The 22269-nt window shown below is 38.5% G+C and overlaps 9 protein-coding genes and 1 long non-coding RNA gene across 14 annotated transcripts in view; 9 read left to right on the plus strand and 1 right to left on the minus strand.

The window, feature by feature from the left end:
* Nucleotides 1–4795, plus strand: part of LOC105269298 (uncharacterized) — an 8237-nt gene extending 3442 nt beyond the window's left edge. The window contains exons 6-14 of the mRNA XM_011309432.1: nt 981–1269; nt 1334–1936; nt 1997–2104; nt 2161–2313; nt 3695–4037; nt 4092–4231; nt 4360–4467; nt 4523–4675; nt 4733–4795. Coding sequence (XP_011307734.1) covers nt 981–1269; nt 1334–1936; nt 1997–2104; nt 2161–2313; nt 3695–4037; nt 4092–4231; nt 4360–4467; nt 4523–4675; nt 4733–4795 — 1960 coding nt within the window. The remainder of the gene's footprint in view (nt 1–980; nt 1270–1333; nt 1937–1996; nt 2105–2160; nt 2314–3694; nt 4038–4091; nt 4232–4359; nt 4468–4522; nt 4676–4732) is intronic.
* A 1230-nt stretch (nt 4796–6025) lies between these two features.
* Nucleotides 6026–7819, plus strand: LOC105269216 (odorant receptor 13a-like). 3 transcript variants are annotated; one of them, XM_011309289.1, is made up of 6 exons: nt 6026–6079; nt 6133–6732; nt 6803–6910; nt 7260–7552; nt 7616–7679; nt 7741–7819. In XM_011309289.1, exons 1-4 carry the CDS (start codon nt 6029–6031, stop codon nt 7527–7529), a joined length of 1029 nt encoding a protein of 342 aa, XP_011307591.1. In that variant the 5' UTR covers nt 6026–6028; the 3' UTR covers nt 7530–7552; nt 7616–7679; nt 7741–7819. The 3 variants fall into 3 exon arrangements, with proteins under 3 accessions (XP_011307591.1, XP_011307592.1, XP_011307590.1); XM_011309290.1 differs by having other exon boundaries at nt 7260–7409; nt 7467–7679; XM_011309288.1 differs by having other exon boundaries at nt 7260–7679.
* A 568-nt stretch (nt 7820–8387) lies between these two features.
* Nucleotides 8388–10046, plus strand: LOC105269217 (odorant receptor 47a-like). 2 transcript variants are annotated; one of them, XM_011309292.1, is made up of 5 exons: nt 8388–8671; nt 8847–9449; nt 9513–9617; nt 9690–9842; nt 9912–10046. In XM_011309292.1, exons 1-5 carry the CDS (start codon nt 8399–8401, stop codon nt 9972–9974), a joined length of 1197 nt encoding a protein of 398 aa, XP_011307594.1. In that variant the 5' UTR covers nt 8388–8398; the 3' UTR covers nt 9975–10046. The 2 variants fall into 2 exon arrangements, with proteins under 2 accessions (XP_011307594.1, XP_011307595.1); XM_011309293.1 differs by lacking the exon at nt 9912–10046 and having other exon boundaries at nt 9667–9796.
* Nucleotides 10047–10582: 536 nt separating this feature from the next.
* LOC105269218 (Odorant receptor 23a) lies at nt 10583–12311 on the plus strand. 2 transcript variants are annotated; one of them, XM_011309294.1, is made up of 5 exons: nt 10583–10856; nt 10912–11514; nt 11568–11675; nt 11920–12066; nt 12126–12311. In XM_011309294.1, the coding sequence occupies exons 1-5, from the start codon at nt 10605–10607 to the stop codon at nt 12180–12182; spliced, it is 1167 nt and encodes a 388-aa protein (XP_011307596.1). In that variant the 5' UTR covers nt 10583–10604; the 3' UTR covers nt 12183–12311. The 2 variants fall into 2 exon arrangements, with proteins under 2 accessions (XP_011307596.1, XP_011307597.1); XM_011309295.1 differs by having other exon boundaries at nt 11143–11514.
* A 616-nt stretch (nt 12312–12927) lies between these two features.
* LOC105269299 (uncharacterized) lies at nt 12928–18321 on the plus strand. The gene is made up of 14 exons (XM_011309433.1): nt 12928–13182; nt 13233–13784; nt 13893–13997; nt 14074–14223; nt 14289–14308; nt 14819–15026; nt 15096–15701; nt 15800–15907; nt 15970–16116; nt 16181–16236; nt 16908–17589; nt 17654–17761; nt 17818–17964; nt 18022–18321. The coding sequence occupies exons 1-14, from the start codon at nt 12931–12933 to the stop codon at nt 18082–18084; spliced, it is 3204 nt and encodes a 1067-aa protein (XP_011307735.1). The 5' UTR covers nt 12928–12930; the 3' UTR covers nt 18085–18321.
* Nucleotides 14375–16046, plus strand: LOC105269220 (uncharacterized). Its single transcript, XM_011309296.1, has 3 exons — nt 14375–15026; nt 15096–15907; nt 15970–16046. Exons 1-2 carry the CDS (start codon nt 14775–14777, stop codon nt 15738–15740), a joined length of 897 nt encoding a protein of 298 aa, XP_011307598.1. The 5' UTR covers nt 14375–14774; the 3' UTR covers nt 15741–15907; nt 15970–16046.
* Nucleotides 16027–16575, minus strand: LOC105269219 (uncharacterized). The gene is made up of 3 exons (XR_892416.1): nt 16447–16575; nt 16205–16347; nt 16027–16111 (listed from the first exon to the last, which is right to left on the minus strand). It is a non-coding gene; the product is annotated as an uncharacterized lncRNA (long non-coding RNA).
* A 190-nt stretch (nt 18322–18511) lies between the features above and the next one.
* LOC105269221 (uncharacterized) lies at nt 18512–20162 on the plus strand. Its single transcript, XM_011309297.1, has 5 exons — nt 18512–18805; nt 18910–19512; nt 19588–19695; nt 19761–19907; nt 19977–20162. The coding sequence occupies exons 1-5, from the start codon at nt 18554–18556 to the stop codon at nt 20025–20027; spliced, it is 1161 nt and encodes a 386-aa protein (XP_011307599.1). The 5' UTR covers nt 18512–18553; the 3' UTR covers nt 20028–20162.
* A 373-nt stretch (nt 20163–20535) lies between these two features.
* LOC105269300 (uncharacterized) lies at nt 20536–21012 on the plus strand. Its single transcript, XM_011309435.1, has 3 exons — nt 20536–20837; nt 20889–20960; nt 20998–21012. Exons 1-3 carry the CDS (start codon nt 20586–20588, stop codon nt 21010–21012), a joined length of 339 nt encoding a protein of 112 aa, XP_011307737.1. The 5' UTR covers nt 20536–20585.
* Nucleotides 21013–21028: 16 nt separating this feature from the next.
* Nucleotides 21029–21985, plus strand: LOC105269222 (uncharacterized). Its single transcript, XM_011309298.1, has 5 exons — nt 21029–21221; nt 21330–21491; nt 21548–21655; nt 21711–21854; nt 21915–21985. Exons 1-5 carry the CDS (start codon nt 21084–21086, stop codon nt 21972–21974), a joined length of 612 nt encoding a protein of 203 aa, XP_011307600.1. The 5' UTR covers nt 21029–21083; the 3' UTR covers nt 21975–21985.
* Nucleotides 21986–22269: the final 284 nt, after the last annotated feature.

Consider the following 22269-nt stretch of genomic DNA (forward strand, 5'->3'; position numbering starts at 1 on the left):
TTTCTTACTGCAAACTTTGGATGATTAACAATTATCGAGGGTTTTATCGTTCACGAATTTGTCAGTGCACGTAATCATTGAATTAGGAGAAGATTAAATTAAAATTATGAAGTGCAATCTAAATAAAGTCGTGAGGATAGGCAATAAAATTATGAAACAATGAGACAAATTGCTTTCGACGGAAATCAAACGACAGAAAAAATGACTCTCAGAGATTTTAAATACTCTGTAATATTCATGAACATTAAATCAATTATTTCGTAGAGTTTGGATAGATAACTGGCATTCATACCTATTTTTTTAGATTATACCAGACATTTTTCTCTGTACCAATATTTATATTTTGACATAATTCGGCATGGATTAATAATTAAAATTCGCAACAGAAAATCCCAACCGCGGTCTTTCCGCACGGTCTTTTTTTCACAGACTTACCTTATGCGTCCAGCAATTTCGTTTTGTTTTCGCCAACATCAGGAATATCGGAATAATGGTTGGAGGTTTCAGCTAACCAGTTTCTTATCAGTAGCCGTGAAGGTACAGTGATAAAGCTATCGATAAATCGAATCTAATATAAATACGCTCAAATATATATTCCCATAAACAATAGCAATAATAAGTGATAATCAATTATTCATTCATTCATTAATTTCAATAAATTATCTTGATTTATATTAATTATTTCGAATATTGGTTTCAGGTTATCCTTTTAAAATTTCAGAGTAAAAAATTATTTAAGGTCCACTCTGCGCCGCACACTTCGCGCAAACTTTAGACCGACATGTGAATCTATCAACTCCAATCCATAAAATACAAAAGACTATAAGAGCCAATTAATTCCATGCACGACTGATTTTCCAATTATTCCCTACAATCCTCTCAAATTCATTTCTGGAAATCGAGTACAGTCCATTTTCAATCGATTACGATAAACGCTCTTCATTACTAATTCAATAAGATCTGATTCATGAACGACACAGCGAACTCACTTCACAAGTGAATAGCCAACAGTCTAGAGTTATGGGGCAGAATCTCCTGACGAGTTACACGTCATGCGCTAAAAATGTTAAACATATATCAATAATAAGTGGAATATGGCCCTCAGAGAAACCGAACATATTCTACAAATCTCTTCCATACTTCATCATATCCGTGCTCCTCACCATTTCCTGTGCTACCATGAACTTCGCGTACGTCCACATCCACAACATAAATAGTGTGATGAAAAGCATGAGCATCTCCTTGAGCTATCTGAATGGCATCATGAAGGTATTGTCTGCTTTTCAGCGCTCAAAATTCGTACTGAACATATTGAAAATCATTAATATTCAAGGTGGTTTGTTATCTAGTGTATCGTCAAGAGCTAAAAGAGCTGAATGACACGATCACTGAACTTTTCAAAAGATGCCAGGGTGATGATCAATTGCTGCTCCACACATTGTCAAGGTTCACTCTGTTCAAAGTACTGGCAATCCTTCATATGTGTGCTGTATTTATCGTCCTGGGCATATACTGCATTATGCCAATTATCATAATAATCAAAGAATACAGCAATGGAATTGAACCGATTCGATATTTCCTGCCCTATCCTGCTGTCTACCCATATGATGTTCCTGGTGGAAGTGGACTCTATGTGCTTCATTATGCGATTCAAGGATTTGGATGCTTCTTCCTTTTCTCGACTGCAACGAGCATTGACAGTATTTTTGCCATCCACTCGTCACAAATAATCGGTCAACTCCGAGCCTTGAGCTATGAGATGAGGTGCTTCACGTTCAGGGATGGTTATGAAAAATATCTTCAGGAACTTGTGGAGATTCACAGGAAGCTCATACGTTGCTGCAAATTACTGGAGGTGATTCATGGACCCATTGTCCTGTCAATGGTCGTAACGACTGCTATCATTCTGTGCTGCCTGATCTTTCAAATTAGTCAGGTAGAGGTTGGAATATCAGTGGATCTTCATCAGTTCGTCATTGCTGCTTTCTATTTCCAGATGGCAACGATTTCACTGAAGCAGATATCATTTTTCACACTCTACATGAGCGTGAAATTGCTACAGACTTGGATATACGCATTGGCGGGAACAATAATTACAACGGAGGTTAAGAAAGCTGACTATTGAGTACCAATTGATTCTAATTACTCTTCTGATTGTAGTGCGATAATTTTCGGAATGACGTGTATGGGACTCGATGGGAAAATTCGGGAAAAAAATCTGCTGGATATCACGTTAGCATCATCCTCATGCAGAGGTCTATCTATTTGAAGGCCTGCAATTACACCCCCATATCTATGAATCTATTCACCGGTGTATGTTCATGAACATCAATTGCACAAGCCTAGGCATGAGTATAACCGATTTTTTTGAACTTTTCAGATTCTCAATACAGCACTATCCTACTTTTTCTTACTGCAAACTTTGGATGATTAACAATTATCGAGGGTTTTATCGTTCACGAATTTGTCAGTCCACGTAATCATTGAATTAGGAGAAGATTGAATTAAAATTATGAAGTGCAATGTAATGAAATCGTGAGGATAGACAATAAAATTATGAAACAATGAGACAAATTGCTTTCGACGGAAATCAAACCAGAAAAAAAATGATTCCTAAAGATTTTAATTACTCTGTAATATTCATGAAGAATAAATCAATTATTTCGTAGAGTTTGAATAGACAATTGGTATTCATACCTATTTTTTTAGATTATACCAGAAATTTTTCTCTGTACCAATATCTATATTTTGATTCATTTCAAATTTTAATTCGGACGTGCCCCAATTCCACCACAAATTTCTCTCTTCGCCTCAAAAAAATCTGCCGGGCATGGATTAATAATAAAAATTCGCAAAAGGAAATCCCAAAGAATTAAACTATTAACCCACGAACATGAAGAATCGCACGCAAAATGAATGATAAATAAAAAACCGCGCGGTTTTTTTCTCACAGACTTACCTGATGAGCGAGAAAATTATTGTCTTAAAAAAAAAGCGCGGACTTCTCTTCAATTTTCTAGGACACAACTCTTTTGTCGAGTTGATGGAATAGCGACTACCAGTCGACGACAACCGTTCATATCCACTCATTCCGCAACGAACAATTAGAGATAATTGTGGAGCGGGTATGAATATCGAATATTGCACAAATCTGGTGCTTTCCCACCGACAGAGACACGGAGTTTTTTTGTTGAGTATGTGCACTTCTCCAAAAGGATAAACTAACTGAATATGGATATGAGTGATTCTGAAAATGTAAAAGCCGTTCCACTGAAGGAATTCAATCGCTTCAAACGCAATATCAAATATTGTGCATATTTTAGTGGATCATGGCCGATCAAGGATCCCAATCTCTTCTACCGGATCTTACCCTTCTTCGTTTTTTCCTCCACTGGTTGTATATGCATCCAGCAATTTCGTTTTGTTTTCGCCAACATCACGAATATCGGAATAATGGTTGGAGGTTTCAGCTTAGGAACCAGTTTCTTATCAGTAGCCATGAAGGTACAGTGATAAAGCTATCAATAAATCGAATCTAATATAAATACCTTCAAATTTTTTTCATTTCAAACTTTTTGCATTCATATATTCCCATAAAAAATAACAATAATAAGTAATAATTAATTATTCATTCATTCATTAATTTCAATAAATTATCTTGATTTATATTAATGATTTCGAATATTGGTTTCAGGTTGTCCTTTTCAAATTTCACAGTAAAAAATTGTTTAAGGTCCACACAATTCTTGTTAATTTTCACGAAAAGTCCTTGAATGACAATAACTTGCGGCCTTTGGCCCTTGAAAAATTGAGTGGCTTCCGAATTCTAACGCAAATTTTATCCACATGCGTCCTATTCGGTTGTGTTTTTTGTATCGTCGGTCCATTACTTTTCTGCCTCTCTCAAATTCGACAGAAAGTCAAAACCCTGACGTATATACTTCCAACACCTGCTGCCTACCCCTGGCACACCCGTGACGGAGGATATCTCTACGCATTGACATACATATACGAAGCATATAATGTGATAGCAATAGGTATTGTAACTCTCGGAATCGACGGAATGTTTGAATTCTATATTTTTCACATAGTCGGTCAACTTCGAGTTCTCGATTATCAAATGAGAAATTTAAAACTATCCGACAGTCCCATGGAAGTGGTGCGTGAATGGGTGGAGAAGTTCCTAGTGCTGAGGAGGTGCTGCAAAGTGCTGCAAAGAATGTATGGACCGGTGATCTTGTGGCAGGTCATAACCAACTCAACGGTTATCTGTACAGTTTTATTTCAAATTACTCACGTGAGATGTTCTCCATTCAACCCTCAATTGATAAATTGCAATTAGCTTCTCACCATTTACAGGTGTCTGGCATCTCTATAGGAAGATATCTCCTGATATTCGGCTACAGTGGAACAAAAATAATGCAGACTTATCTGTACAGTTGGGCTGGATCTACTCTAACTGTCGAGGTTATTTATCATTCAACAATTACAATAGCCATTCTAATCGAACATTCCAAAACAGAGTGAAGCGGTGACGAAATCGGTTTACTCCTGCAATTGGGAGAGAAGCAACTCTCAACGTTTGAGAACATCAATTTTAATTATCCTGACTCAAAAGCCTCTTGTCATCGTCGCTGCTGGCTGCGTCTACATTTCCCTAGACATGTTCCTGATGGTACATATGAAAATAATATTTTAAAAAAATGCATTAACCATGGCTTGTCTATTTCAGACATTGAACACAGCAGTCTCCTATTTTTTCTTACTCCAAACATTTGAAGAGAAAGCGTCATAACATCCTATTTTAATTGTTACACTTTTGCTTTAATGAGATTGTTATTTCTTTGTTTAAATCCTGTGGCAATAGTTTTCACTGATCATAAATGCTTTTGTGTCTTCTGGATGATTCATCGCAGATAATTCAAAGAATCCTTTTGTCATCCGTACATTAACACCGAATGTTGAATTACCCAACCCCAGGATTGGAGCACTGAGTAAAAGCCATCAGGTTGATGGGTTTCATTTTCATGGAGGGCCTCTTGTCACTCACACCTTCGTCTATTATTTCACGCTATACAGAACCGCCCACCACCGCAGTCTCATCTTTCCCTTTTCTATTTCATCTCCAAAGTCTCACCAAGAACTGCTCCAAAAACCCCATTCCCATCTCCACCAGGATTATTCAATGAGACCATCAATCCCAACAGAACCCCCGATTTTTCAATCCCCAACCAAAACCCGGAAATAGATCGGAGAAAATTGTCCGGAGAAAACAATTTAGAAGAAACGGATACCCAGTGACTTGAATTTCGTAAAATAGTTGGACTGATGGTACAGTAAGTCGACACTAAAGTTTCATCTTTCACCGCAAAAACCGAGACAGAAGGAAGCAAAGACCCACATCAACAGTCCACATGACTTACCTATAACACCCTATCATTTTTCACTCCTCAGATTTCCCCTTTAAAAGTTTCGTAAGACTGACAGAGCAGCGCTTCAGATTCAAATACAGCAAGTATTCCGAACGACCCATCGAATTAAGACCTATACCCCTCGAAACCAGAAGAATCGACGAATACACGTCGATGTCACGCATGACAACTCGATGGAATCACAGGAAACGATATCCAATCCAAACCGTTCATTACTCACTAATTTAGCAGCAATCAGAAGCAATTGACTCTTCATTTCTTACGAATGTTTCATAAGTCTCATAAGTTTCGAAGAATATCCATCCCTGCTATTAAAATTATAAAGTTTCCATGGCAGTACAGACTTTTTCACATAGGCGAACATAAATAATCAGAAGGTAAAGAACTCCTGGAACATGAAAGAGGCAATCAAACTTAAGGAATATAGAAGATTCAAGCGCAATGTGAAGTATTGGATGCTTTTCACTGGAATATGGCCAATAGAAAATTCCACAATTTTTTATCGTGCTCTACCTATTATCGCTATAAGTTCTACAACATCACTCAGCGTCATGCTTTTTCGATTTGCTATTGCCAATATTTCAAGTATCAGTCTCATGGTTAAAGGATTCAGCCTGGGAACTAGTTTTGTATCAATCGCCCTCAAGGTAATTTCCCTCAACAGCAAAGTTTATTAAAATTGCCACAAACCTACTTCCAGGTTTTTCTCTTCACATTCTACCGAGAAAGTTCAATTGAACTACACACAACTCTTCATAATTATCATAAAGAGTCCATGAGCGATGAAAATTTGCATCAATTTGTACTGAAAAGAGTAACGGGATTCAGTCGTTTGACTTTGATTTTGACAGTTCTCGTCTATAATGGGTGCTTCATGTATTTGTTTATTCCCTTGATTACAATAATTGTGGAAAAATTACAACACGTTCCTATAACGTATCTGCTACCGGTGACAGCTCTGTATCCATGGGAAATATCTCCCGGTGGATTACTCTATACACTAACGTACATATACGAGGGCTACAATATATTGTGTTTAGGTATCGTTACATGCGGAGTCGACTCTCTATTCGGATATTATATTTTTCACATAATCGGACAGCTTCGGGTTCTCAGCTATGACATAATGACCATCAAATCTGCGTGCAATGTCGACGTACTCATACGTAAATGGATTAAAAAATTTGTTGTCCTCAAGGGATGCTGTAATATCTTGCAAAAGATATATGGACCTATTATTGTCTGGCAGATTGTAACGAATTCAGCGGTCATTTGTACAGTATTGTTTCAAATTTCACAAGTAAGTCATTTATCAGTCGAATGGAAATTTATCTCGATATGAAAAAAAAATTCGTTAATATTTTTTACAGGCAAAACGACTGTCTCTCGGGAGATATATCCTCATCATCGGCTACAGTGGAACCAAGATAATACAAACGTATATATACAGCTGGGCTGGATCTGTCCTGATGCTCGAGGTAGACATTGCACTGAAAAAAAAAAATCCCCCTCTCAAGCTATTTACTGACCACATGAGAATTTTTTAATATACATCTCATTCATTCTCGGATTCATTCAACTCGTGAATTTATATTAAATTATCTCGAGTAATGAATTCCTTATTGTTGTCTGATTTTATTAATTAAATGCAATTTTATGTCGAACTTTTAGAAGATAAATGTGGAAATGTTTTAGGGCGAAACTGTCTGGCCATTTTGATATCAGTAAATAATCATTCATGATAATTGATTGGAATTAGTATTAATTGTTATTATTATAATATATGACGATTAAGTAATCAACCCTTTTTATTACTGTTTATTTCAGAGTGAGGGGCTGTCAGAGTCCGTCTACTTCAGCAACTGGCTGGAGCAATGTCAACGGTTCAAGACATCAATTCTCTTCATCCTCACACAGAAACCTCTAAAAATCACGGCTGCTAGCTGCATGACCGTCTCCACCGAAATGTTCATCATGGTAATATTTCCTCCAAAACATATTGTCAAATTAAACGTATTTATTTATTTATTCCAGACATTGAATACAGCTGTGTCCTATTTCTTCTTGCTGAAGACTTTTGAAGAGCAGCAATCATAGATTCCCAACTCCAAGTACACGCTGTAATTATTCGAGATGTGGAATTGCAATCTCTCACTGATACTAATGTATTTCTGCTCGATTAGAGTTGATAGCTGCGAAAGATATATTCCATCGAGTGATTTTCGATGTCTGGGAATTTATTGAACAGTAAGTTTAGAGTATTAAGTTGTTATTCGCACTTTGAATACGGCACTTACACATACCTCAGGTTCTACGATGGAATAAAATGCCAGAGCTGATTGATAAGATGAATTTTATCCCGAGGAAGTCAATCATCAACAGCTGTACGAGCTAGGGGAAAAATCCTGAGATAATAAACTCAATTACCGTTCCATTACTGTATTATTTCCCCTCCAGCAGAAAACCCCGGACTGATTCATCAAATGTCTTATTTTTTCTTCCTACGAACCGTCAGCGAATAATTTAAAAAAACAATCTCAACGGATTCACCGTCAGACGAAATAAATTCATATCATTGGATAAAACTATTCCTTCAAATAATTTTTAATTTAAAAACTCGCACGTCCCCGTCATTGAATTTTCTACCCCAGTATTTAGATTCCAGAGTAAAAATTTACAATAAAAATGATTTCTCATGTCTTCAGGGATAGTACGATTCCGGAGATATCCCTTGAGCAATAAATAAGTCTCTACCTCTTCAAGAAATGACTCCCCCATTATATTTTATGATATGTCATGCGTGGTTTTATCGCATGGGAAAAAATACCCGATGCTGGCCTTTAATTTTTCATCGACTTTCCAACTAGCAATCAAGATCAATAGCATGTATTTCGATGCTGGTAGAATTGTCATAGAGAAAATAAGTTTTTCCAGTTGAGGATACGAGTCATTAGTGGACGAGACGTATGGATTCATCGGAGAAGCGGATAGAGGTGGAAAATGAATTCAAACGTTTAGAGACGATTGAACGTCAGTTGAAGAATCGTATGATCTTCATAGGAACATGGCCAGTATCAAATCCCAATATATTCTACCGGGCTATATCAATCTTCGATATAATTTGTATTATCCTCCTGGGAATCATGGTAATGCGATTTGCTTCTGCCAATATTTCAAATATTAATCTGATGGTGAGAGGATTCAGTCTAGGCGGAAGTTTCTTCACTATTGCCTTCAAGGTAATTCATAATTCATTGACGACATGAGAGAATTCATTGTAGCTTTGGGATTGATGGGATGATATTCTAACGTCGATTGAATCAAGATGAGAATTGATATTCATCGATTTATTATTCACAGATAAATCATGCAGTCAAAAAAATCGATGCATACCGTTATTTTAATTGTTTTCAGATAGGCCTTTTTGTATTTCACAAAGAAACAGCCCTCGAGTTGAAGGTCATTCTCCGCAAGTATCAGACTGAGCTGCTCGCACATAAAAAATTCAAATATTTGGTATTGGAGAATTTCGGGGGATTTCGACGTGTGATCACTCTATTAGATATTTTCGTTTTTCTTGGCTGTCTAATGTACAGCCTCACTCCCATAGTAATGATGATTATCCGGGTCCAAAAGCATGGGCAGCCTGTAAAGTATCTTCTTCCAACGCCTGCCCTGTACCCATGGAAAATTCCACCTGGAGGACTCCTGTACATAATCACGTACATATGCGAAACGTATATTATATGGTGTATGTATCCCGTGACTGCTGGAATGGATCCAATGTTTGCATATTTTATTTATCAAATAACAAGTCAACTTCGAGTTATGAGTTATCAAATGAAGAATCTACCATCAGCTGAGGATCTCAATGATTTTATACGGAAATGGATGATGAAGTTCCTGGTGATGAAAAAGTGCTGTGACAATCTTCAAAAGATTTATGGACCTCTCATCTTGTGGCAAGTCATTACAAATTCAACTGTCATTTGCACTATTCTCTTTCAAATTCTACAAGTGAGTTGTCTTGGTGTTTATGTTAGTTGTCCAAAGGGGTGGTGTAATTTTTTCAATCTACAGGGTGGAGCCAGCGCGGTGCAGATTATTCTGGTGCTAGGACATTGTGCTGGGAAGATCATGCAGACGTATACGTATGCCTGGGCTGGATCTCAGCTGACGACTGAGGTGAATAAAAAATCATGACGATAATAAATCAGATCGTAATCTGCAATAGTCTGGAATTATTCTCTCATTTAGAGTCAAGCCCTGACTGAATCAGTCTACTTCAGTGATTGGATGGGACCAGATCGTCGAATTTTTAGGAAATCAATTCTACTCATCCTAACACAACCAGCTCTCCAAGTCACAGCTGCTGGTTGGGTTACTGTTTCCCTGGATCTCTTCACGATGGTAATTAATTATTCTCGTATGAACAATGGAGATTAATATAAACTATTACCTGAATTACTTTTGTCACAGACACTGAATACAGCAGTGTCTTATTTCTTCTTACTCCAAACATTTGAAGAGCAACAATCGTAGAGAAGATTAGAGTTATTATAAAATTTTCATGTGATTAAATCAGTCGAAATAGATTGTTCTAATAAAATTATGTCAAATTATTTTCAATCACCACTTAATCACTCGAGAAAATACTGAACCGTTAATTGGCTTCTCTAAATGATACCGTGAGTATTTATAATCATCAGAGGTACTGAAATGATAAATTTGTTTAATAAAAAATAATACCAGATCATGTCCCCAATCATCTATCCATTCTCCACCGAGTAATCACAATCAATAACACATGATTCGAACATTGTACTCCAGCGAACGAATTTTCTCGATAAAAAAAATAAAAAATATTATGATTGATAATATTCCATTATTCAACAGCAGGATCACCTTTTCTATATTTTTTCTTTATTCTCCAACCGTTCAAGTACTGGTGGTGCGTTCGACTGGATTTCTCCTACTTCCCAAAACATCTACTTTACAAATCGATTGAGTATGGCGTCATTATACTTAACTTATCATGGAAAAAGTTTCGATGCATAAATCACAGGCTGTACGCACGAGTCAAATTGGAGTTTTCATTTCTGCTGCATTGCGACCAGTTGAAAAAATTTGTTCGTACCTCACACATCAATTTCTCCACTCGTCCTATTCAAAATGTCCGACAGTAAAAAACTGGAAACATACGTGGCATACAGAGAGCATCTCCGATGGCTCCTGGACTTTGCGGGTCTCTGGCCATCGGAGGATTCGACCAGCGCTTATCGCATGCTGCCGTATTTGCAGATATTTGTTGGGTGTGGTGCAGCTATGAAAATTGGAAATTTCATCGCGCATCACATAACGAGCATCAGAATCGTAACTAGAGCTATGAGTATCATGACGAGCATCATTTTGAACATGTTCAGAGTAAGTACTGATTTTTATTATTGAATTAAATTTACGTTAATGATTCGTTTGGAAGGTGGTGTGTCTTGCGAGAAATCGTGAGCCACTGATAAAAGCACGAAAAATTCTGGATAGTTACTTCGATGAACTCCTGGTTAACGAAAAATTTCGGGAAGTTGTCTTGCATGATGTGAAGCTTTTCCGTCGACTCAGTTTATTCTACACGGTCTTAACATTTTTCGCTCTTTTTGGATACGTGTTGACTCCTCTCATCATCATCATTAAACAACATGTTCATCATGTCAAGCCGGTCAAGTATCCTCTGATTCTCCTTGGAATGTACCCTTGGACTGTACCAGACAATATTTTCATTTACACGGTCCACTATATTTTTGAGGCATTCGCTCTCTTCACGGTGTTCTACGTGAGCTCCGGAACGGATGCATTTCTTCCTCTGCTTGTCTTTCAAGTTAAGGGAAAACTTCGCGCAATGGCGTATCGTTTGACAGAAATTGGAGAAAAAGACAGCATTGATGAGGAAATGGGTCAGTGTATTCGAGATTACACGGCATTGATGGAATGTCGAGATATATTGGAGAAAACTTTTGGCCCTATCATACTTCTTTTGATGAGTAACAACGCAATAATTCTGTGTGCTCTCATCTTTCAATTCACGCAGGTAAGATTTTGTTTGTTTATAACTGCTGCAAAGTCTGAAACATAAATTTTCAGATGAAGGCGATAACAATTGTACAAATAATACAGTTTGCTGCGTACATATGTGGAAAGACCACTCAGACGTTCCTTTACAGTTGGTCTGGAACGCTGCTCTCGTCAAAGGTAGTAATGAATATGTTAGTGTTAGTGACTGAGCAATCTTTTATGAATGAGATCCCTCAGGAATCTAAGCATTACCCCTAATGTAAATGTTTTTCACATTTGTTTATAAAAAAATTGAGTTGATTGGTGTTGAGAGGGCCTTGAGCGAACTCTGCTGGAAGCAGGGGTTCGCTCAACCTAATACGTACCGATATACCGATTCAGAATTTTCAAAAGATGTTTCTTGATGATGATTCTTCCTCAGAGTGAAGAGTACCTGGGTGCAGTATACGCAGCAAATTGGTATGGAAACCGTAGAGGTATGAATTCGGTTCTGATCACCTTGATTCAAAAACCCCTGACAATGACAGCTTGGCATATGTCTGTGGTATCTGTTGATATGTTTGTAATGGTTAGTATGCCACAATAATTTAATCAGTCGAAATTTCGTCAATGAAACATCTTCTTCAGGTGCTCAATACAACGATGTCATACTTCCTTCTATTACAAACGATCGAGCAAGGCTGAAGACCCTTCGCAAGACGAGAATAGATGTCGGTAGTTCATCGGAGTAATAAATCTTCAGGGATTTATAACTTTTATATCACTTATTCAGTCTGAAGCAGCCGCCGTAATTTTCAATTTCAAATTTGTTCGATAGCCATTTAAAAATCAATTATCAATTGCATTTAATAAACACGAATATTTCAGTTCGAGCTATTTTATTCATATTAATCGTTTTCAATATTCAAAAAAGGGTAGTAATTCAGGAATACATTTCGATTCAATTATAATTCCCGCATTAAAAGGTCTTAGTGAGAAGATTAAATTTCCGGTGAGTGAAATTACGAATTGCGAATTCAATAGTGTTAATTGCACATTTTTTTCACTCCGAACGACCCCGTCACGCTGTCGAAATACAACTACAGGATTGTATTCGCAGAAAAATCCGCGAACCGGTTTTCTCGTCGGTCATCGTCATGTAATTCAACAAATCGATGAAACAATACTCCCCCGATGACTGCATAGAATAATGTGCTACACTTATAGCCAGTAATCACGTATCAGCAACAAAACGCAAGTTGAATTGTTTCTTATCCTACAAAGAAAAAAAAATTGAAAAGAAAATACCACACAAACAACTCCAGAATAACAGTCTCAACCAAATCGTGAAGCATCAATCTTGAAAATGACTGTGACAATGAATATTTAATGGACTCGTTGTGAATAATGTGAAAGAGGAAAAAATTAAAAATAAGTATCATCATATTAAACAATGAAGGAAAATAGTGAATTGATGAAATACAATCTCCTCACCAGCAGTATAAAATTTTGGATGCTGTTCGTGGGAATCTGGCCAATTCCCAATCCCCCCATCGCATACCGTGCGCTCCCAATTTTTATCGTCAGTGGCAATGTTTTCCTGAGCATTGCATTATTTCGTTTTGCAATTGCTCACATCTCCAACATGCAGCTTATGGTCAAAGGCGTCAGTTTGGGGATGAGTTTCATAACGATAGCTTTCAAGGTAAACATCCTTCACTCACACAGTGCTCCGATGATTATTTTTACTTTCAGGTAATAATCTTTACACTATGCAGAGATAAAATTATTGATCTGTTGGGAGTAGTGAAGAATTACCACGAGGACTCGTTGGCCGATGAGAATTTGGGACAGCTAGCTTTGAAGGGAATGAGTGGATTTCGTCGTTCGTCTTTGCTCCTGTTTTTTCTCATTGCCTGTGGAGCTGTGTCGTACTGCATCGCTCCCATCATCTTCATCGCAATTCAACTCGGACATCACCTGCAAACAATTCATTACATATTACCATTACCCGCGTTATATCCGTGGGAGATACGTCCCGGTGGGATCTTGTACCAAGTGACTTACGTTTTTGAAGTGTGCAATCTGATGTCTCTGCTGTTCACATCTTGTGGTGTTGATTCACTGTTTGGATACTACATACTCCTCATAAATGGACAACTTCGTGTGATGGGATATCAATTAAAACATCTCAGTGGAAATAATGTCTGTCATGCATTCATACCGCGATTCGTTGATAAATATATTGTTTTGCAACAATGTTGTGATGGTTTACAAAGAATCTATGGACCTGTCATTCTTTGGCAGGTGATAACAAATTCGATCATTATCTGTACCGTATTGTTCCAAATTTCACAAGTAAGACTAGGTGTTGTAAAATCAAATCCATTCTAATCATCTCTCTGCGATTAACAGGAAGCGCTTTCTGCTCCAAAATACCTTCTTATCATGGGCTACAGTGGATCAAAAATATTGCAGACTTATTTATATGCGTCGGCTGGATCGAATCTGACAGCCGAAGTACGAAAATTCGAAGCAGGAATCACTTTGATTAAATTAAATGATCACATACCTAATCCTGATGATTTCTCCGTAGAGTGAAGCCCTGATGGAATCTATATACTGTAGTGATTGGCAAGAAACCGGAAGACGTTTCAGGACATCAATATTAGTGATGCTGACACAAAAACCTGTCCGAATAACAGCCGCCCACTGCATTATCGTATCCAATGACATGCTCATCATGGTAATCTTGTCATTGACATTTTAATCAATCGGCACGTTCTCGATTCATAAATTATCATGTTTCAGACACTGAATACAGCTGTGTCGTATTTCTTCTTGCTGAAGACATTCGAAGAAAAACAATGATGAAATTGTCGATTCTCTTCTTTAAAGTATAGATCTGTTACTCCTGTAATAAGAAATATTCAATAAAAGGTATAAATTTATAATTATTGCAATGGATTTTATTGATTCAATGAATCCCTGATTTAATGAAGAATGAACTGGTCGTTCGCCGTTTTTTTTATTGTTCACCATCTCCATTAGTATTTTTAATTCTTCAAATTTCTTCTCGCAAATAATATTTCTCGTGAAGCCTGAGTGTTGGTTCAGAAAATGGTGATCCACTGCAAGCCCCTCCTCCTGTGATCGATACTCTTATTACATCACATGTCAAATTGCGCACGTATAGCAGATACTGGGAATGGGTATACCGCAGAAAATTTCATTTGAAACCCATTAAAAACTATTAAACCAATTTTCAACTCCAGCATTTACAAGTGCTCGTGAACAATGCCGAGTCAGAGAAAGTTACTGTTGTATTGGTCGTATCACAGACAGGTGAAGGGATGTCTCTACCCCGTAGGTCTGTGGCCATCAGAAAAGCCTAAACTCTGGTACCGCCTGTTACCATACGCACAATTGTTCCTAAGCGCAATAACAGTCGTAGCAATAATGAATTATCTGGTGCATCACATACGCAACTGGAATATTGTGATCAGAGTGATAAGTCTGTTGGCATCAACATCACTTTACATTTTCAAAGTACGTTAATTACCCATTTAATCAATCCCCAATCGTCTCCACGAGAATACGAGAATATTGTCCTTTCAGCTATCCCAGCTGATGATACACCGGCGAGAGATCCTAGACATCAGTAAAATTCTCAATGACTACTCATCTCGAATAATAAATGAGGAGAGATCATTGAATTTCGCATGGGAATGGGTAAAAGTCTGTCTCACCTGTGGTCGATCTATAATTATCATGGTGTACGGCAGCTTCTTCGTCCTCTTGGTCATCATCCCAGCTGTCGTAATTTTCATCCAAGAAATGGGACATACGGAGAACATAAAGTACACGTTAGTGTATCCGACGATGTACCCTTGGGACACGTCAACGAATGGAGTGGCCTACAGGATAACTTACCTCTTGGAATCACTCACAGCACTCAGTTGCTGTCATGTCACCTCTGGAGTTGACAATTTGTATTTGTTCTGGATATTCCAAACAACCGGTCAGCTCCGGGCGATGTCCTACCGTCTGCATCATATCCGAGATGGAGATAATTACGACGATATTCTGAAGGACAACATCATTCAGTACGGAACGTTAATGCGAATTCGTAATCAATTGGAAAATATCTACGGACCTATCATCATTTTTTGCAATGGGAGTGCTGCAGTTCTCCTCTGCACCCTGATATTTCAGCTGAGCAAGGCAAGTAAAATCAAAAAATCCCATAGCAATATGAACTAGCTCTAAATATCAGCCTCAGATTTTATTCGATCTCTGAATGATTGCACCTCTCTGTCCAGGCAAGTTCATTAACAAAAATCCAAATAGCGAGATTCACACTCTACGCTTTTGGAAAAATTTTTCAAGTCTATCTCTTCACTTGGCCGGGAACATTTCTTGCTGCAGAGGTAAATAAATGTGCCTACGAAGAGGTTATAATTGGAAATGTAGAATTTTTATGCTTTAACAGAGTGAGAATTATCTCAGAAGCGTTTACTTGTCCGATTGGATTAATCATCCATCATGCACATCATTTGTGATGACAACCCTCGCCCAAAAACCCTTGACAATGAAAGCCTGTCATGTGTCAGTCGTCTCCGTCGAAATGTTCGCTAAGGCAAGGACAATACTGACAATTAATTAATAATAATTAATAAAGATTACTTCATAATATCTTTCAGATGATTCAAACAACCGTTTCTTACTCCCTTCTACTGAAGACAGTTGCTCCAGAATCGTAATTCATCCCAGAATAATTTCACTCGCCTAGACATGAGCAGTAGAAACCGTAGACACTTTACCACACCATTGCGTCAATACCGAAAGCTCTCAATAAATCAAATACTCTCTTGAATAATAATTATAATCGTAATTATCTCATGAATAACTCATACAGTCTGCCCGATTTTTCACTTTCTTCGAAATATAATAAAATGAGTGAACGTACCACACAAGAGCTTCAGGAAGACTAAAGTTGAAAATAAATCGCCGTTTTGCTGACTCCCCCACTCTTCAGACCCGCAACCACATTATTACGCATCATCATTGAATGACAACGATAGAGTTGATTGCAGGTGCGGTGAAAGCTATTGACTGCAATAAAAATGGAGAGTTGGTATGCAAAGAGGTTTCAATATCCGCATATTACCTGGGCTTTTTGCTATTGGTGGAGTCATTTTGCAGTGATGATGTCTAACAATCGACGAGCGGAGAATTACTTTCAGATTCGTCGAACAATTGAGAAACTCGTATTCTTCATGGGCGTCTGGCCATCTCCGAATTCTGGATTTCTCTATCGTTTACTGCCCTATCTACCAATCACCCTTTATACCAACGCAATTTTTATAATATTGAACTCAATATTCCATCATCTCGATAATGCCAAAATAATAACTCTGAATTTTGGAGTTGTTGCTGTTTATTTGTTGTGTGCACTCAAGGTACATCAATTAGGATTATCGATGAATCTTCAATGTTATTCGTTCAGGTTTTATGTTTAGCTGTGAATGTTAAAAAAATAATGTGGTTCTACAATACAGTCGATGATCTCTGTAATCAATTCCTGAGTGATGAGCGATTTCACAAATTTGTGCTGAACGATGTGACGATATACAGATATTTCTTCTGGTTTCACACGAGTCTGTGTGGATTCAGTGGGACAATTCCACTGGTTATGTCGATGGTGTCAGTCATGAATCAGAAGATTCATGACGTTCATCCTATAAAATACAATTTGATAATACCGGGAATGTATCCCTGGAATGCATCAATCAATGAAATTGTTTATGGATTTCATTTTGGTCTTGAATCTTACACACTCATGTGGACTTTTTATGTTGGAGCATTGGTGGACGTACTCTTCTCATTTTCACTTCTTCAGATGACGATTCCCCTGCGTGGCATGTCACACGCGATAATACACCTGTGCGATGAGAGTGATTACGAGGATACATTGCGCCGATGTCTCATTCAATACCGAACGCTCATTGAATGCCGTAATATCATTGAGAATACTTACGGGCTGATAATCCTCGGTGTCGCCATCACTGGACCCATCGCCCTCTGTTCGCTTGCCTGGCAGGTGACACAGGTACAATAAATTGTAATCATTTGAATTCTTTATCGCTTGTTATCACTCCATTGGCACTGCCCAGATGGAGACGATAAGCAATTTCCAGAAGTTCAGATTTGCTGTTCATGGAGTTGCCAAGATACTTCAAGTGTTCTCGTACAGCTGGTCCGCAACAATGCTGAAAGGAAAGGTGAAGTATTGATGATGTCATGCTGACTATGATTAATTCATTTTGTCTTCAAACAGAGTGAAGACTTCCTTGGTCAGGTTTACTTCTCCAAGTGGCAAGGCAATAGATCATTGATGAATACCGTTTTCACGATCCTGATTCAAAGACCGCTGACAATCAGAGCTGGCCACATGCCGGATGTCTCGTTGAGCATGTTTGTTTTCGTAAGTATCAGCATACCCTGTAATGAGAAAAGCATTAATTCCTTGATGTTGATGCAGGTGATGAAGACCACTGCATCCTACTACTTGCTTCTCCAGACAATGGAGCAGAAAGCATCATAATATCTCCTAAACCACGCGAATTAACTGAGAGAATGTTTGATGTTCTGTATAATTTCCTTACTCCTTTGTTCTAACAGTTCCCATTTTGGTTGGGACATCCAGATTGTCCTGATTAAAATAAAATCTGAATGTGCTTGGATCACCTCAGCGATCTGACCACCAAAAGATGCTTTAACCCGTCACTCTTGATTCGCTGTCATTCCAGAAATCAATCGCACAAGGCAGTTGAAGCAAGACTAATGTGGAAAGTCTCAGCAGTACTTGCTCACCCCACTCTCCCAGCTACTTCATAATGTGATGCATTCATGTGTGGTTACGCTATTACGCATTACCATTGAATAACAACAATACAGTCAATTGCTGTTCTACGTAAGTATTCCGAGAAGGAAACGCACAGCAATTCACATGCGTGATACTTCAATGTCTCTCAATTCCTGCTCATTTGTCCAATAACTTCGCGTATGAAATCATGTCAGACGATGAGGGAGTTCAGCAGTTCCTAGAAATACGCGAGACAATGCGCAAAATCGCCCTCTACATGGGTCTCTGGCCATTCGAGAATCCTGGATTCCTCTATCGCATGATACCTTATTGTCTCGTCAGTCTTTTCGTCTACGCCATACTGATCATATCGAATTCCATCGCTCATCACATCAGCGATGCCAGACTGGTGACAGTGTGCTTTGGTATCATTACCATTAACATTCTGTGTATTCTCAAGGTAGATTGAATTACCGACGAAGTGGTGAAGACTGAATTTATTGCTCTTCACTATTTCGCTTATTTCCACTTCATCAACAGAAAGCATGAGTTTTGTTCATTCAGGTATTACGCATATCCAGATTTGGAAAGGAATTGCTGTGGTTCAACAGAACAGTAACTGAGCTGTGCAATGAGTTCCTGAGTGATGGGGAGCTGAAGAAATTTGTACTTGACGACGTGAAAATATTCCGTTCTTTTTTTCGAGTTCATGCGAGCTTGTGCGCTTTCAGTGGTACTGTACCGATAATTACATCACTGGTGTCAGTTGTTTATCAAATGAGACACGATCTTCATCCCATCAAGTACAGTTTACTACTCCCAGGAACGTATCCCTGGAATGTATCAGTCAATCAATTAGTTCATGGTCTTCATTTTGGATTCGAAGCGTACAGTCTCATGTGGAATTTCTACGTGGGAGCTCTCGTTGATGTACTATTTTCATTCACTATTCTCCAGATGACCATCCCCCTGCGTGGAATGTCTCATGCTCTTCTCAATCTTCGAGACGATGGCGATTACGGATATGTGCTGCACAAGTGTCTCATTCAGTACAGAATTCTCATAAAATGTCGCTGCATCATTCAGAAAACTTATGGGCCCATTATCGTTTTCATAGCTGTCACTGGCCCAGTCGCACTCTGTTCGCTAGCTTGGCAAGTGACGCAGGTAACGTCAATGATCATTTCAAAATCATTCAACAATTAATTCATCATCTCATGTCCTTGCAATTTCACGTTACAGATGGATTCGATGACAACCCTGCAAAAAATGAGATTCGCAGCTCATGGAATCGCTAAAACTCTTCAAGTTTGGTCGTACAGCTGGTCAGCGACGAATCTCAGAGGACAGGTAAACATATCAGTTGAATAAAGCAAGACTACACTATCTTCTCTAATTGCTGTTCGTTAATTTAGAGTGAAACATTCCTGGACAATGTTTACTGCTCACAATGGCTTGGGGACCGACGGTTTATGAATACCGTTTTGACAGTTCTCATGCAGAGGCCGTTGATAATCCAAGCCGGGCACATGCCAGATGTCTCCCTCAATATGTTCGTATTCGTAAGTATTCGTATTCGTAGTCCAGCCATCAATTGAATCGGGAGAATTAATGATGTCCTATCACCCCAGGTCATGAAGACGACGTCATCGTATTACCTATTGCTGCAGACACTCGACTAGCATCAGATATCAAGTTAGAAAATAATATTGAATGTTGCCACATCATAACGGTAAAGGGTAATTAACGATTGCGATAAAAATGTAATTGAAAGTTTCACCTTTGTTGAAGACCACGTGACAAGTACCTCATCTCCAACAGCCAGTTCAAATCGTTGTAATGTAATTCGAAGGCACCAAGAATTCATGAATGAAAAAGTCACAGTAGATTTTAAAGCTATTCGTCCGTTTGATCATTCATCCCACATCCCTCACGAATATTCCATTCTGAACCCCAGGTCGAGAAACTTTGATATAGATTACAACTCAGGTGCTGACGATGGACTGAATGACTACCTCAGTGATATCGCCATACACTCACCATCCGGTGATATCTCTCCGTCGATTATTCACGTATGAAACAGCCATCTGGTCCCACTCCCCCAGGAGTGTAAACCTCTGCTATAGGTTCTAGCGTGTCATCAGAGTTCGTTGCAAATCTCATTCAACAGTTATCACAAATGATTTCCTCTTCTTTTCCAAAGTTTCACCAGCAGCTATAGCCTACCATTTGCCGCAATAATGTCAGCGAATTCTGAATTATCAGAGTACCTGGCCTTTCGCAAAATAACAAAAGCATTACTTTGTGTTACGGGTCTTTGGTCACGCAGCAATTCTGGTTTGCTGTACAGTTGCATACCCCTGGCTACGATATTCATATCTTTCTACACATCTTTTGCTATCTTGTCATTCGTTGCCCACCACATAGCGCAGGTTCCCGTTATAGTGAGAGGCTTGAGTATCGGGACTAGCTTTGCAAGTGTTGTTCTTAAAGTAAGTGGATCTCTTCTGGAAATACCACCCTAAACATGCCCTTACTTTCAGATTATTTGTATTATTCGTCAACGTAAACGTGCACTGCAGCTACACCGAGCCCTAGACAAATACTGCTCTGACGCCATCAATGATGAATGGATGAGTCCAATCATGCTAGCTGGTGTCACTGTAGTCTACCGAATCTGCTTCGTCATTGTTTCCACCGTTGGCATTGGTGTTCTTTTCTTCATCTTCTTCCCGACCATGAAGTACATCCATCAGAAACGTGATGGCCAATATCCAATCAAGTGTCCTTTGATATATCCAGGAATGTATCCCTGGGATACATCAGAATACGGTATTGCGTACCAGTTGCACTTGATCTCCGAAATTCTCGCCTCAGTGAGTGTATTCTGTGTTACTGGTGGAGTAGATAGCCTCTTTGCTCTTTATATATTTCAAATGACAGGTCAACTGCGTGTCATGTCGTATCGTCTGACGCATGTCCAGGAGAAGGAAAACATCAGAGTTGTCATAAAGGAATGTATACAGCAATATGAAATTCTACTCAAGTGTCGAGACTTGATTAACGGCATATTCGGTCCAGTTATTTTCTGGATGATGGGAACAAATGCCATTGTCCTGTGTGCCCTGATTTTTCAGCTGAGTCAAGTATAGTATCCCCTAAACAATTCCTCAATGTTCCAGTAAAATCCGTTTCACCGCAGATGTGGGGCCTATCTACAATACAAATAATTTCTATTGTAAATTATCTTATCATGAAACTGACGCAGACCTACCTGTATACCTGGTCTGGGACATACCTCATCACTCAAGTAATCAGATTCACTGACGCATATTTTCTGACATTCATGATTTGCGTAATTGTAGAGTGAAAAATATCGTCAGGCCATCTACCACATAGACTGGTTGCGAGAGAGATCAATCATGCCTTGGATCGTCATTATGCTGAGTCAAAGATCATTCTACATCAAAGCCTTCGGATTTATCATATCCATGGATGTCTTCGTCATGGTGAGACTACCCAAACGTGTGGATTTGAACAATTATTTAATCTTATCATCTTCCCCGCAGATTTTCAAAACAGCAATCTCTTACTTTGGTCTTCTCAAAACTATGGAACAGCGGGTTTGATCTAAATTCAGTAGTCTTCATTAATTTATGAGTTCTCAATTTTAATAAAATTCTGTTATAATACTGTACTCATAATGCTGTACCTCTGGAGATTGAAAAAAAATCCACCGAAAGAACATCTGGTCCCGCATTGTCTATCAATCTCTGAAGGAGTCCTCCTCCAAGAATCTTTTGCAGACAACTCCATTAGTCCGGACTCTTCCGACCTCTTCCACCAAAAATCCTGAAAACCCTTTCTTGACTTCACCTGGACTACCAACATCGCACTGAAGGAACTCACGGGGTTCCAATTTCG

This window comes from Fopius arisanus, unplaced genomic scaffold, assembly GCF_000806365.1.
Source record: "Fopius arisanus strain USDA-PBARC FA_bdor unplaced genomic scaffold, ASM80636v1 scaffold00066, whole genome shotgun sequence".
Lineage (NCBI taxonomy): Eukaryota > Metazoa > Arthropoda > Insecta > Hymenoptera > Braconidae > Fopius > Fopius arisanus.